Source organism: Falco biarmicus, chromosome 17 (assembly GCF_023638135.1).
Source record: "Falco biarmicus isolate bFalBia1 chromosome 17, bFalBia1.pri, whole genome shotgun sequence".
Taxonomy (NCBI): Eukaryota; Metazoa; Chordata; class Aves; order Falconiformes; family Falconidae; genus Falco; species Falco biarmicus.
The window spans coordinates 1,010,099-1,024,558 of NC_079304.1; the positions used below are offsets into that span (position 1 = coordinate 1,010,099).

The 14,460-nt window shown below is 60.6% G+C and overlaps 1 protein-coding gene across 4 annotated transcripts; it reads left to right on the forward strand.

Annotated features, from left to right (window-relative positions):
• Window positions 1-820: 820 nt before the first annotated feature.
• On the forward strand, window positions 821-13,917 carry LIMD2 (LIM domain containing 2). 4 transcript variants are annotated; one of them, XM_056362153.1, is made up of 5 exons: window positions 821-956; window positions 9,520-9,656; window positions 12,203-12,247; window positions 12,505-12,644; window positions 13,141-13,917. In XM_056362153.1, exons 2-5 carry the CDS (start codon window positions 9,615-9,617, stop codon window positions 13,298-13,300), a joined length of 387 nt encoding a protein of 128 aa, XP_056218128.1. In that variant the 5' UTR covers window positions 821-956; window positions 9,520-9,614; the 3' UTR covers window positions 13,301-13,917. The 4 variants fall into 4 exon arrangements, with proteins under 4 accessions (XP_056218128.1, XP_056218127.1, XP_056218126.1 ...); XM_056362152.1 differs by lacking the exon at window positions 821-956 and adding an exon at window positions 6,116-6,242; XM_056362151.1 differs by lacking the exon at window positions 821-956 and adding an exon at window positions 7,310-7,463.
• The last annotated feature ends 543 nt before the right edge of the window (window positions 13,918-14,460 follow it).

Consider the following 14,460-nt stretch of genomic DNA (forward strand, 5'->3'; position numbering starts at 1 on the left):
CCTACCCCACAGCCCCGCACCCACCCATGGCGCCGCTCCCACCCCCCAGCCCAGCTCCCACCCACAGCCCCATTCCCACCCATGGCCTTGCTCCCACCCTGGCCCCACTCCCACTCCACAGCCCTGCTCCCATCCATGGCCCCACTCCCACCCATGGCCCTGCTCCCATCCATGGCCCCACTCCCACCCATGGCCCTGCTCCCACCCCCGGCCCACCAGCCCCCAGTAGACTGCCAAAAGCTCGGGGCGCAGCCCTGCCCTGCTGGTGGGTGAGGGGCTGGGAGCACTGGGACCCCCCTTTCTGGCTGCTGCCTGCTTACGTCCTTCCTTGGCAAACGCTTTGCGGCTGGGGGGGTGAGTTTGGGTTTTGCAGACCCTGGAGGGATGGATCCCCCGGGATGCTTGGGATGCTCACAGGGAGCCTCGCATGAGCGGGCTGGTGCCAGGCAGAGAGAGCCCAAGGCCGCAGCCACCGCCTGAGCGAAGCCCACCTGCACGCGCAGGGCACGGGGGAGAGGCTGGGCAAAAGCTAATTACACCGGGCGGGTAATTGCAGGAGGCTGCTGGCAGAGCTCCTGGGGTCAGCGGCGTTAGCAGTGGGGTTGGGGCGGCTGGGGGGGTCTGGGGGTGGCCAGGAGGAGGGAGCCCGGGCAGAGGGGGGCTGGGGGGGCTGAGGTTAGAGGTTGGCTTCACACAAAGGAGCGAGCGGCTGGAAGCCGGTGCGACGCCAGAGCCAATCGCTGGGGCAGAGCGGCGATAAAAGGGCTGGCGAGGCGGCGTGGGAGCTCGCAGGAAGCTGCTCCCGCTCCCACAGCCCCGGCCTCTGCGGCGGGAGAGCGGGAGCCAGAGCGGCCGGCCATCAGGAACAGCCACCGGACCCCCGCCGCACCCACCCACCCACCCACCCTACCAGGGCGAGACCTCGCTCGGCATCGCCGTGAGGACCCAGGCATATGGTGAGCCTTCGCTGGAGAACAACGGGGCCGAGAGGCGGCGGGCGGCTCGGTGGGAGACAATGATGGACCCCGGGATGAGGGGAGTGAAGGGGCTCGGCCACCCCGGGGCTCTGCTCAGCGGCCGGAGAGCTGGGGGAGAAGGCAAGACCGAGAGGTGGGGAGGGAGGGAGGGAGGCAGGCGCCTGGAGAGAAAGGGATGGAGAGGAGGGAGGAATGCAACGACGGGGAGAGCCCCGGGAAGAAGCCCCGCTGGCCAGGAGACACCCAGCAGATGGGGGGCTCGTGCCCCCCTGCGCAGCCCCCTGGGAACAGGTCCCACCCAGATGTGCCGGGAACTTTTTTTTGCTTTGGGAGGAGGCTCGGCCGAGGCGGTCGTGGGAAGCAGATTCAGGGTGGGGGGAGACACAAGGGGGTCTGTTCTTGGCCCTGGGTGGCCTCACCGGGGTCAGGCGGGGGCAAGGCGAGGCTGCCGGAGCTCTGGGACCCGGCTGGGGAGCGATGCTGCAGGACGAGGGGGCAAGCAGCCCCCTGCATGAGCCAGGGGGGCGAGGGGCTGGCACCCAGCGTGTCCTGGGGATGAGAGCGAGTGGGGGCCACGTTTGCTGGGTGCCTTGCAGTGGGCGTCTGGGAGCAGAGCGTTTTGGGGTGCACGCTCCCCGTTTGGGCTGTAATTCCCTCTTTGTTGTGTGCTGCAGTACGTGCTCAGGGGGGCTGGACAGATCCATTTTAAGCTGATCAGAAAGAGCAGAGATGGAAGAAAACCTGTTAGATCCCGACTCCCTTATCCCCCTTCGTTAACACCCGCTAATTCTCAGCGGTGTGTCTCCTGCCTCATCCAGCCGGGCTGTAAACCTTCCCTGTGACAGGTCTTTCATCACTTCCCTGGGGAGACTGTTGCACGACTGCGAGATTTAATAACAACACAAATACCCTGAGCTCTGACATAGCCCTTAGCAGCCAGGGATCTCCCAGGGCTGCACAAAGAAGAGCAGCTCTGTCTTCATCCGGGGCGTGGGGAAGGGAACAGAAGAAATGAAATAATTTGTCCACTGTCACCCAAAAATTAGCAGCAGAGCTGGGAATCAAGCCCAGGTCTCCTGAGTCCCAGCCCAATGCTGTAACTACCACGTTTTGAGCCAGCCTGATCTGTTTAATCCCCTTGGATCACTTGAGTCCAGCTAAGCTACCTTGTAAGTCATATTTTTGATCCATTTTCTGCTGATTTTTGTTCACGGGGTGAGCATCAGTTTTGAAAGAACGTGATAATTCAGCAGCCTGGATCGTGCCTTGGAAACTGGGCTTTGTCCGAAGACATCGTGTGAGGGATCTCGCGGGGAAGACATCTGGTGCCCCAGCCGAGCTGTCGTGCGTTTAGGGCCGGGAGCAGCACATCTGCAGCGTTATTAACGTAGATGAGAAAATAATTGTAGGGCAACCGATCCAACCTGGTCTGAACTGGCTCCAGCGTTAACATCCTTTTTAAAGGGGATTCCTGCAAGAAGGAACTCCCCAGTTAAGAACTGGGGGTCTCTCAGAGCCAGGCCTCCGCAAAGTGACTGGATGCATCTTTTTTATGCAGCTCAAAACTAGGTTCCTGGCCTTTTTTGGTCAACAGAAATCCCACGAGACTTCTCATTAGGGAAGGGAGTTCCTCTTCTGGTTTCCTTCAGCAAGGCAGCCCCGTGAGCCTACAGCTACCCCCTCCAGCCCCACATGGCTGTGGAATTTTTCTTTTCCTTGTCGCCCATCCTCGGGTTTTGCAGGGTTGTTGTCCATTGTCAGGCAGCTGCCATGTTCCCCCAGAGGTGGCTGCCTTTCACTTTCCAGTTAAGTCATTTTTATCTGCCATCTGGGGGTGTTGCGGCGCTTACCTAGCTGTTGGCAAAAGCTCTGGGATGGAAAACAATAAATCTGGGTGAAGGAATTATTGCAATCGATATTAAGCACACTTTAGACATATTTGCCACTCCTCCGGGGTGCCCGTAACCTCTCCATCTGGCCGGCTCAGGGGGTTCCAGACACAGGGAGCCCTGGCAGAGCCCCGGATCCTGCACCGGGCTGCATGGCGTCTTGGATGCTAACGGGGAGGATGGAGCTGAAGGCAGGGCAAAAGACCAATCTTTTGAGGGATTCAACCTATGAATACAATTTTGGTGGCTTTTTTTTTCTTTTTTTTCTGGACAGCAAACGCAGGAGGATGCAGCAGCTCTTGCAGGGGTGGTGTGGGGGCAGTGAGTGGGGGCAGTGACCGTGGAAAGTGGCTGTGCCGTGTTTTGGGGTGCCTGGAACAGGGCTCCCTCCTGCTCTTGCTGTGTCTGCAGATGGCAAAACAGCAGGAGCTCTCAGGAGAGGCTCTCGGAGCTCAGGAGATGGGCTAACCCATGTAGGAAATGCCAGTCCAATGTCTGGTGTTTTACAGGTGATGTTCCACCAGAGGAGATAAGCCAGCACCACATTTACAGGTTATGCTTGGGGAAAGAGGAAATTACAGGCAATTACTGTTCCATTAATCAGAGTACAATAGAAGGTGAGTTTCCAGAATAGCTTTTGGAACAGTAATCGAAGACATGGTTGGGAAACAGAATAAAATGCGGTGTGGTTTTAACATAGATCACATCAGTTTGGCTCCATATCTTCCTCGGCAGCGATAACTGATTCCTGAAACAACAGGGTCTTATGCACCCGGAGCGGGGGAAAGCCCCTGATGCAGTGCCCAGGGAAATGGTTGTTTTAGGGGGGGACAGGAGAGAGGATAGGGAAGAGACGGCAAAATGGAAGGAGGATGCTCAGCTGCTTCCACAAGGAAAGATCGGGGGGATTGACCTTGTTAGCAGTCCTTCTAGAAGTCAGGAGATCTGCGCATGGTGAGAGACAGCAGCTCAGCAACCAGGGAGATGAGGCCGGTGGCCCAGCAGCGCTGAAGGAGAGCTGTGCCAGAGCAGGCACCGGGGAGCTGCAGGGACCTGCAGGGACCTCAGCCAGAAGGCATGGGAGAAGAAAGAGCATCTGGGACTCCTGGCAGAGGTGACAGAGGAAGAGCACGCCAGGCCAGATGTTTTCGGGGGTGTCAGAGAAGTATTGGTACCAGCACCCAAAGGTCAGATCTCCATCAGCGTGGTGCACCCAGGGCAGCTCACCCACAGTGGGCCACCAAGGTGGCTGCAGGGGCAGAGACCCCACCTTGTGAGAACAGACTAAAATGGGTTGGCTTCTGCCAAAAACAGACAAATAAGGAATGCGATTATTCGTTATTAATCTCACTAAGAGGTAAATATTATGGTGGGAGAAGAATGAGGAACATAATGCCAGTAGGATGGTACATTGATATACATTTATGAGGAAACCAGAAGCTGAGGTTTCCAGGTGGAGCATGGTTTATGGAAGAGCCTATGGAAAAACCGAAAGGAGAGGGAAGGAGCATGAAATGCTGTTTGCCTACTGTGCTTGTTTGCACCAGGTTTATATTGCACCAAATTAGTGCCACGCTGCGGAACTTCCAAGTCTTTCTCCCAGCGAAGCTGTTTTGCCTGATGTCCAGCCTGAACATCCCAACCTGCGGCTTTTTAGCCTTTGCTGCTCGCGCTGTCGTCTGGCACCGCTGACAGGGGTTTCACTCTGCCCGGAAAAGAGGCGCTGCTCATCCTCCCAGCGGGCTTTCTGCTGTGTCTGCCCGCTCTGCCTGAGCTCCGAGCGAGACAGGAGATCCCAGGGAGCAGAGGCTCCCTTCAGACCATGGTTTTTAATGGATGCCATTAACCATGGCCATGCTCCCAGGAACGGGCTGCTCCGTGCTTCAGTTTCCACTTCTGGAAAATGGATGAATCCCAGCAGAATCCTTCTGCCCGGTCTGTCCCCTCGCTGAGAGGCAGGGGCTGGGGACCAGCCCAGTCCCCCTTGGCCCTGGTCCTTCCAAGGCCACGCATCTCCTCCCCAGGGCAGGCAAGCCGAGGCAGGGGCGAAGGTGGGAGAACAGAGTGGGTGGGCAGGGGTTTCCCTTGGGCTCCCTCCTCGCTTCTGCGGGTCCTGCATTGTTGCCCTGACAAAGACAGCCCTGTTCCTCCCCACAACTGTTCCTTGTCAGCATCCCTCAGCATTTCGGCTGCAGATTTCCTGCCCACTGGCAGCCTGTCAAGAGGCAGGCCGGGCGCAGGACGTGGATGGAAAGCGGATTAGTGGGGCAGGCTGGTGGAAGGTAGCTCTGCGCCGTGGGATGCGCGCAGGGGCAGGTTTGTCTGGTGGAGCTGCGCTCCAGAAACCTGATGAAGAGGGTAGTGGTGGCTGCAGAAGTGGCCCAGCTGCTCCTGCTGGTGGTCTACCCTGTGTCAAGCCAGCAGGGACCTGCCCTGGGTCCCATACACTGCTGAGGTCAAGGGGTTGGCTCGAAGCCACGCAAGGAGCCAAGACCTGAAGATGAATTAGGGTCTTCCATGGCTAGAGCTGGAGCCACTACTGCTGGGCTCACTCTGCCATCCTCCCCCAACCGCATCTCACTGTCTCTTTCCACACTGGAGAATCCAGTGCTGGGGAGAAGCAGTGCTGGGGATGCCATGTCCCCTTCCCCAGCGGTGCTGTGCCCACTTCTGGTGCTGGCCTGTTTGACGCCGACTCTGCATTGGGCTGTGTCTCATGGTGCGGGCCGGTCGCCAGGCCCCAGGGTTGCAGTGGTGGGGCAGTCGGGCAGGGAGCCCCCTGGTTCCCAGGCTCAGGGGTCGGGCTCTTCCCGCTCCTCTCCACCTCCTCCCCACGCACACCTGCTGGGAGAGACCACGGGCTGGGGTCAGCGGCCGCCCCATGCGTGCGGGCTGCACCGATCCTGCACACGATCTTGGGGCCGTCGGTCCCCACGGCAGTCGGTGCAGCCCGCGCTTTCCAGGGGAGATGCTGGGTGTCCCCCCGAGGTGCGGAGCCCCTGCCCGTGCCTCACCGGGTGGCTGGGACACACCGTGTCCTCCCAGGACAGAGGAGGAAGGGGCCCACGTTCCCCACGCCGCGCTTTGCCTTCGGGAAAGCCTCCGGCAATGGTGCGGCGATCCCAGCGGTGAACACACGCTTCACAGGGTGGCTGATGGGAACCATATGGCAGAAAGGGGCCCCTCGCCCTCCGCAGTCACGCTGCTGCCCCGTGCCGGAAACCCACCGGCTCCGGAGGGGCCTTGCCAGTGCCGGGCGGGGGCTGCCGGGGGCAGGCTGGTGCGGCGGGGGCAGCCCGGGTGGCCCCGCTGCCGAGGGAAGCAGGGAAAGGCTCCCGGCCCCCATCCTGGCTGTGGGAAACGCGGCGCTTCCAAGGTGGGTCGCTGTTGGGGGGATTGGGGAATTTCCTGAGCGGGGCAGCCCAGATGCTTCCCTCTCACCACATCTGCCCCCAGGCTGAGCGGGGAGGTGAGAGGGGAGGTGAGATGCTGCTGGGCAGGAGCTCTGCCGCCGAGTAGCAGCTGGGATGAAGGCTGCCTTCCTCACCCCACACTGCTCCCCGCTCAGTGCTGACAGACAGACGTAGCACCTCTATGGCTGCTCGCGCGTGTCCCCTGCCATGCCAGCTCCAGCCCCAGGGTCCTGAGTCCAACACCCGCTTGCTGAGACCACCACGAAGGTCTCCACATGGCACCAGCAGCTGCTGGTGGTGACCTGGGCAGGCAGAGCTGGGGGTACCAACTCTGGTATCCCACGGGCTGCGGTGCCACGTCCCTGGAGCTCACTCTGCGTCTGCCACGCTGTGGCCACCAGCACTGCCATCAGAGGCTGCTCTGTCTCCCTGGGTAAACGGCACCAGCCCAGAGCCCTTGGTGAAGGGTCCCTGTTTTCATTCACACCAGCCATCAGATGCTCCCCGGAGGAGTTGGCAGAACGGAGGCTGCAGGGCAAAGGGCTTGTCCTGCCCACCTTGTCCTGAGACAAACCCCTGAAGCTGCTGGTTGTGCGACCAGGAGAGGACAGCCCCAGTCCTGCTCTTCCCGGGCTGTGTTGGTGGCTGAAAGCCTTAGGGAACACAGGCTTGGAGAAGTCAGGTCCACCAGTTACAGTGCCAGCCTCTACCATGGACACCTGGGTCTGGCTTGCTTGCTTTGTCACAGATGCCGCCTGCACGCCCCAGGGTGGGCGAGCCCCCTCCGCGCGCTGGGGGCTGCCCTAGCCGTCGTCAGGGCTTCGTAGCATTAGTGTGGCAGCACGTCCTTAAGCAAAGCTGGTGCCACTGGGGTCCCTGCACTCATGGAGGCTTGTGTTGACTGCCTTGGGCTCACATCCCATCCTGCGAGGAGGAATGACCCTTGGAAGAACGACGACAGCAGCTGGGAGCCTCCTAGAAACCCTCCTGTGGTTTCTAACTTGTTCTGTTTCCCTTATCGCTTCAGCACACCCTTCCCCTTCGAGATTTCTACTCTCGCCTCCCGTCCCTCGGCAGGAAGGACGTTTAGCAACTTCTACTCACATGCCTGTAGGGCAGCTCCACCAGGGGAGCTGGGGCTCGGAGCGCGGGCTGGGGGCGCAGCGCTGCCGGCAGGGTACGGGGTACGTGCACGGCGGGGTGGCAGGGGGGAGGTGGGGGGGTGGAGAGGATGGAGACCTGGAGATGGGGCTGGCTGGAGAGCACCAAGCCACGGGGCAGGGTAAGTGGGATGGCATGGAGGGGAGCAGGGTCTGGGGGCAAGAGAAGCAAAGGAGCAGACAGTAGGTGGAAGGAGCCGGGGCGCATGTGTTTGTGGGGAAGGGCCGGGGGGGATGATGGAGAGACTGGGGACACCAAGGGCGAGAGGATGGCTGGGGCAGGGGAGGAAGATGAGCTGTGGGGGAAGAGGAAGGGAAGCCGGGGTGGAGAAACGTTTGTGGTGAAGGCAGGGGAGAAGGTGCAAGGCAGGTGGAAAGGGGGAGGTTGTGCATCCACATTAGGGGTGTGCAGGGGGCAGGGACGCCAGGTCCTCTGGGTTCCTCAGGCTCCCCTCGGGGTCCGCGCTGGCTGTAGGCACCGTGCAGGGCCCGGAGACATGCGGGGGAAGGTTCCATCCCAGGGGATGGTGGGCAGAGGGGGGCTGTGGGCTTGGGACAGGAGCCCCCACCCCAGGGCTGCTCCTTGGCCGGCTCTGCCCCAGCCCCACGCACCAGCCGCCAGTGCTGCCGGCCGCCCTCGGCGAGCAGGAAATAACAAGCAAACCGCAGAGGAGACGGAAATGATTTAGGTAAAACAGAGCCATATTCTCAGATGAGGCTGTGAAACGTTTGCGAGGAGGGCCGGCCAGCCCCCGGGGCGGCGGGGGGAAGCCCAGCTCCCCCGCCGCTGCTCAGGACCGGCAGCAAAGGTCTCAGCTCTGAAAGCAGCCACCCGTTTTGGGTGCTTTGCTGGGCTCAGCGCCAGCCTGGCGTCAGCCACTGGGTGTTGGGACTGTTTGGGCAGCCAAAGAGCCCCCAAGACCCAGGTGCCATGAGATCGGCACAGTGGGGCTATCCCCTCCCCCAAGCCCTGCACCCCAACCTCCCGCCCTGGGGCTTTGTCAGGGTCTACCCTCGCCTTTGGGCAGCAGGGAAGTTTTTGGGGTGACAGTATGAGGATGAGAGGTTTCAGCAGGAGAAAGCAGCCCCAGACCGGCGGGGGGGTGGTGCTGGTTTGCCAGCCCCCAGCACATCCCTGTTGTTGCAGAGCTGCACAGCCACCCCCTCGCCCTCCTGCTCTGCTCTGCTCCCCCCTCGGCATCATTCGGTCACCCCACAACTCTGCCTTGAGCATGCAAAACAGTCTTATCGAGCCTCATCTTTTACGGGTGTTCTGAAAGTAAGACGTGATGGGGAAAAAACCCTGAGGATCTGTCAGTGCCTTTTCAGCTAATTTTTACCAAAAGGGGTTATTTGCAATGCTAGTGGATTTTTTTTTTTTTCTGTGTTGCATTGAAATTGGCCTGAGATCTGTCAGCCTCATCCTCCCGGGCACTCGGCATGTCACGCAGAGGCCACAGCCTCCGGGTCTCAGCCGAAAGGCGACGTGGGCTTCCCAGGGAAGACAGAATCCCCACCACTCGCTCTGCTGAGCCGTGATCCGCTCAGTTCAGCAAGGCTTTTCTGGGCTAAAATTAGACTAAAGTCACAGTCCTTGCTCCAGCAACACCAGTCCTACATTAGCAAAACACTGGGTGCTGGTTTTGCTGCCTCGGCAGGACAGCAGAGTTGTAGTCTGGGGGGTGCAGCCTTGCTGCCAACGGCTTGGCCATTGCCCGGCCATTGCCGTCCACGCGTGGGTTTGGAGCAGAAGCCGTCACATCACCTTCTGCTCGTGCTCCTGGCAGCCCTCTCCCATCCGAGCCCAGTATCTTTGCATGGGACCAGAGCTACTGAGCTCAGTGCCCCAGATCATCTGCCAGCTTCCTGACACTACGCGTCATTCCAGACCTGCACCTCCTGTCTGGTGTGCCTAAACCTCTTGGATCACTCCAGAAACCCCCAGACCAAAGAGGCGGCACTGACCCGCGGAGGAGGCTTTGGGCATGCTGCTGCCACGCACCAGCTCCTGCAGAGCTGCGCAGCCGCCGCTGTCGGGGTGATGAAACCAGCCACGCTCCTGTTGACATTTCCTTTCTAGGTGTTGCAAGAGGTCTGTCTTAGACACCTCCTCAGGGAAGACCAGCTCACCAACTTCAAGCTCAGGATTAGATAGACGGAGGAGGGGAAGGAGCCATGTTCCAGGCCACGGGACCCGCCAGCCCACCCCCAACTCATGTACGTAGCATCCCCTGCGGGTTGTATGGGAATTTCAGCCTGGGGTTTGGTTCTCAGGGATGGAGGGTGGTGTAGGGAAGCTGTATTTCGGGCCTGACATTTTAGGGTGATCAGAGGCACGGTCACTGCTACTCAACCAACAAAACTGAGGACAGGAATGTTCCAGCAGAAGGTGCTGTTTGCTGAGCGCATTGCAACGCCAGCGCCCCGGCTCCAGTCCGTACGGAGCTGCTCACCCTGCTCTCGTCTCGAGTTGCCGTGTTTGTTTGTGTTTCCATGGCTTTCTGTGATCACAATTGAGAGCATGCGAGCTGCTTAGGATTGGAGTGATCGGAGATGGAAAAACATAAAGGCTCAAGAACATCTCCTGCTGGGACAGGATATGGCCCTTCCCTGAGGGAGGATATATCAGATATGAAATAGATAGTGTGCCTGATCGGAGCCAGAAGGCTGCCGAGAAGTGACGAGCAGCAGTGGATTGCCTGTAGCCTTGGGAACGGATGTATTCCAGCTCTGAAGAGGCAGCGTTTTCCTTAGCTCTGGTCAGCTGAGCCTGGAAACAGCGTATTAAACCCTATCCCCAGGAGAGCACCTGCGGTTGTTTTACCAGTGCCAAGGGATGCAACTGGTTTTACACGGGCTGAGCCTCCTCGCTGCCCATGTCCCTCTGTTGATTTTGGCTCACTCCTCCAGCCTTGTGGGAGTGAGAGGAAAATCACGTCCCTGACCTCAGTCAATGAGAGCAGCTGGGAAACGTCCGAAGAGCAGCTCAGCGGAGTGCGAGTTTCCTGTGCGTCTCTTAGACGAACTCTTTCCAAAAATACAAAGGAGAAACGAAGGGGAAGGACAAGGCAAGAGGAGCGGGGATGGGAGATCAGCCTGGGGGCAGAGGGAGGGGACAGTGCTGGCCAAGCAGGGCCACACCAGCAGCAAGAGGAAGGACAAGGAGGCGGCGGGGGGATGCTCTAGGGTCACACTGCCCCAGTGCTGGGAACAAGCCGCGCAGAGGGCGAGCCAGCCTGTGGGGAAGCAGCCCTGGCTGGTCCACCTGGCTAAGAGTGCATCTACCCCTCTGATCCTGACTGTACGCAAGAGGGGAGCATCTTCATCAGTGCGAAGGCAGGTGAAATACTCGCAGGCGGCTGAGTGGGACCCAGCAGGTGCCTGCACCGTCAGCTGGGGAGGACGCAGGACCGGGGGGCGGCACAGTGAGGCAAGCGGTGGGAGGGGATTTTTGGGGAGATGAGCTGCTGCAGCTGCAGATGGGAAAGCATGCGCCGAGACTGCTCTGAAATTCTGGGGACAGAGGTGCAGGCCCCTCGGTGCCTGGGTCTCTTTGCCTTATTGCTCCTGCTGCAGCGCCTGAGCAACGCCTGCCCCAGCGAGCTGCAGGACCGGTGGAGCGCATCTCCGGCTCCGAGCGTGCCCCTGCCCCTCTGCGGGCACCCAGAGCCTGTGGGGCCTCAAGGAGCTTCTCCGTCTCCCCTGCGTGCAGTGGCGTGGCGGGCTGAGAGCCGAGGAACTCAGAAACAAAACATCTGCTGAGGGGGAAGCAGCACAACCACAACGTGCTGCGGGAGGACGAGGGGCACCCCAGTTACACCCTGGGGGAACTGGCAGTATAGCACCCTCCGACTGCAGGTGAAGCCCCCACTGGCAGCATTGCTAGAGCCTTGTGCACCTCCAGCAAGAGAAGGGTTGATCATCACTCTCCAGCCCCGTAGGGGAAACGTTGGCTGGAAGGAGCAGGAGCAGCATCTCGCGCTGAAGCAGCGTTGCCATTAGTAGGTGCATAAGCCAGGAGGTGACGATTTGCTGGTGCAGGCCACAGAGGTTTTGCCAGGGGCTTGTGCCACAGCAGCTCAGCAAGCCCCTTCCCCCTCCCTGCCAGCCAGAGACCACCCCCCAGGGCTGTGAAAGTGGCTCTTGATGTCCCTGAGGGGCCATGCCTGGCTGTGGGTCCTGATCCACGCGTGATGTTGCGCTGGGTAGCCCAGGACAGCACCCAGTGCCTGCAGATGAGGGTGGGAGAGTTGTCACCCTGGGGCTGTGCCCTGCGGCACCTGTGCTGTGACACCCGCTGGACCTGTGCTTGGGTGCTACCAGCAAGAGAGATCTGCTGCACCTTGGCCACGGAAAAGACAAAGCCACGTCGTGCTCCTGTGTCTGAGACGGAGCCTCCGCGGGCGGTGCTGAATGGGAGAGCCGGCTGCTCTGCCCCGCAGCCTGCTGGGGCCCAGTTCCTCCTCTGCAACACGTCTGTGGTTTATTCCTCTTTTTCTATTTTCCTTTCTTCCTTCTCCTCTTGGGAAAAGCACCATGGCGCAGGAAGTAACTCACACACAGGGACCTGATGGAGTTCACGGCCCCTGGGCCAGTGAGTTCAGAGATGGCCACCAGTTGCCCATGATGGCCGGGCAGGGGCTGCTGGCGTGCCCCAAGGTCCCTTGCAGTGGGGACCTGCACTGCTCCTCCCCAGCACAACTCAGCACCAGGCTGCTCAGCCCTGGCTCTCACTTTGATTTCTCTTCTCCTTCCGTTCTTAGGAGGCAAAGAACAACTCAGGAGGCAGCACGGTGCAGCGCTCCAAGGTACCGCAGTTTTACCATGTCCTAGTGGTTCACAGCGAGGTAGGGAGGACCAAAAGCCCGCGGCTCAAGCACCAATCCAGCCCAGCACCGGCAGTGCGGTACAGGGACGGTGAGGGGAGGTGGGGCGGCTTCACACTGACCGATGCTCCAGCGAACGGCAGTGTGGATATTAGGGGAGTGGGCTGCGGTGGGAGCCAGGCACAGTGTATCCCCAACTCCTTCCTCATCCTCTCTCCCTTTGGTGTCCCCTCCCCCAGTCCTTCAGCCTGAAGGCGCAAGTGAAGGAGATGTGCACTGCCTGCCAGAAAACCGTCTATCCCATGGAGCGGCTGGTGGCGGATAAATTCGTCTTCCACAACGCCTGCTTCTGCTGCAAGCACTGCCACACCAAGCTCAGGTGAGCCAGGCTGTGCCCACGGTGCTGCCCAGCTGGGGTGGGGGAGACCCTTCCACGCAGTGCCCCCACCTGCCCACCACAGCCCCTCCACTGGGAGCTAGAGACCCCCAGTCTGCTCATCACAGCAAAGAAAGTAAAAAAAGGGCTTATCTGCCCACCCCGTCCTAAGTCCCAGCTAAAGCCCACCCGGCGTGGAGGAAGAGCGTTTTGCCCTCGAGAGCAGCCCCAGGGTGACATGGAGCTGAGCCAGAAACCCCCGAGGTGACACGGAGCCCAGACTGAGCCGTGCTGCGGGACCTGCCTCCCCCAGAGCCTAACGCGACCCCTGGCAGCCCCCTGCACCCCGAGCCGGCCGGAGGCAGCACTTGGCCCTTTCTCAGGGTCCCCTCCTGCACGCTCCCCCCTCTTCCCTCCCCTTCCCGGTGCCCCCAGCCCCATCGCTCCCCCCGCCTGCGGCCGAGCCCCCTGCCCAGCTGACCCTGCGCTCCTTCCCCAGCCTGGGCAGCTACGCGGCGCTCCACGGGGAATTCTACTGCAAGCCCCACTTCCAGCAGCTCTTCAAGAGCAAAGGCAACTACGACGAGGGCTTCGGGCGCAAGCAGCACAAGGAGCTGTGGGTGCACAAGGAGGTGGAAAGCGGGACCAAGTCGGCCTGAGCGGGGCCAGCCGACCCTTCCCTGGAGCCCAGCAGGGAGGCACGGAGCGCTGAGCCAGGGCTAACTGAGCTGATGTAAAGCAAAGGGGACGCAAGGGCCTGGAGGTGGGAAGGCAAGGGGGGCAGCCCAGCCCTCTCCGGAGGATGCTTGGGGGGATCCCACAGGCTGTAAGGACAGGGCAGCAGCGCCGGGGTACAGTCCCCAGCCCTGGAGCCCCCTCGCTGCAGGCCCCTCTGACCGACGAGATCAGACCAGGGGCACTCGCCCCTATGGGAATCCCAGCCCTGTCGGCACGTTTCAGGCCTGCCACCGTGGGAAAGGAGAGGATCCGTGGGCTTAACCCAGCCCGTGAATCACAGCGGAGCTCCCCACTCCTGCCACACCGCTCCTGCCTTGCTGGGGCTCTGAATAAGGAGGGTCCTTGGTTTACATGAGCTCAGTTCAGCTGGGATTGTTCAGCCTTAAGGATGCTGCCCTGCACCTGTTTAACAGTGTCTGTCTTTTTTATATTTGCCTTCGATTGGTACGTTCCGCGCTGAAGCCGGGCACGGCTGCTCTGCGCGCAACACCGCGCCATGCGCTCTTTTATTTTTGTAATACAAGGTTTCCGAGCCTTCCCTGCCTTGTCCTCTGTTCCAGGGGGTCCAGGGCGGTGGGAGCAGTGGCCAGGTCTGCCTCTTACTGCCCAGTTACCATGGAAAGAGCCTCTGCCTGTGATACCCCTGGATACAGGTGTGCGGTGCCGTGACTGAGGCAGATGGGGGCTTGGGGGGCTGATTTCACTTTGCGCACCGGCCTTACTGCCCCGTCAGCTGCACAGCTCGGCTGTGACCCCACACCGGCTTCCACGTGGAGCCCGGACCACCCGCACAGGGAATTCACTGTCCTGTGCAACAGACCCACCGCACTGCCCTGCGCACATCCCGCGCCTTCCTCGCTCCCCTGCCGTACCCACAAACACTGTGCCCTGCGCTGCAAGCAGGTGCTGGCTCCGATCGCCCTGCAGCCGATGTGAGGGGCAGGGTGGGCATCACAGCCGGGCAATACGCCCTCTGCTCTGGATCAGCCCCACCTGCCGAGCTGCAAGGTTTGATAGCCCAGCCCGTACAAATTAATGAGCCCAACAAGACCTGCCAGGCTGCAGAGCCTAATGCAGGGAA

Coding starts and splice junctions, on each gene's coding strand:
- LIMD2 (XM_056362153.1), top strand. CDS start 9,615: ATGTTCCAGGCCACGGGACCCGCCAGCCCACCCCCAACTCAT. Junction 9,657..12,202: donor CCAGCCCACCCCCAACTCAT/GTACGTAGCATC, acceptor TTCCGTTCTTAG/GAGGCAAAGAACAACTCAGG. Junction 12,248..12,504: donor GCACGGTGCAGCGCTCCAAG/GTACCGCAGTTT, acceptor CCCCTCCCCCAG/TCCTTCAGCCTGAAGGCGCA.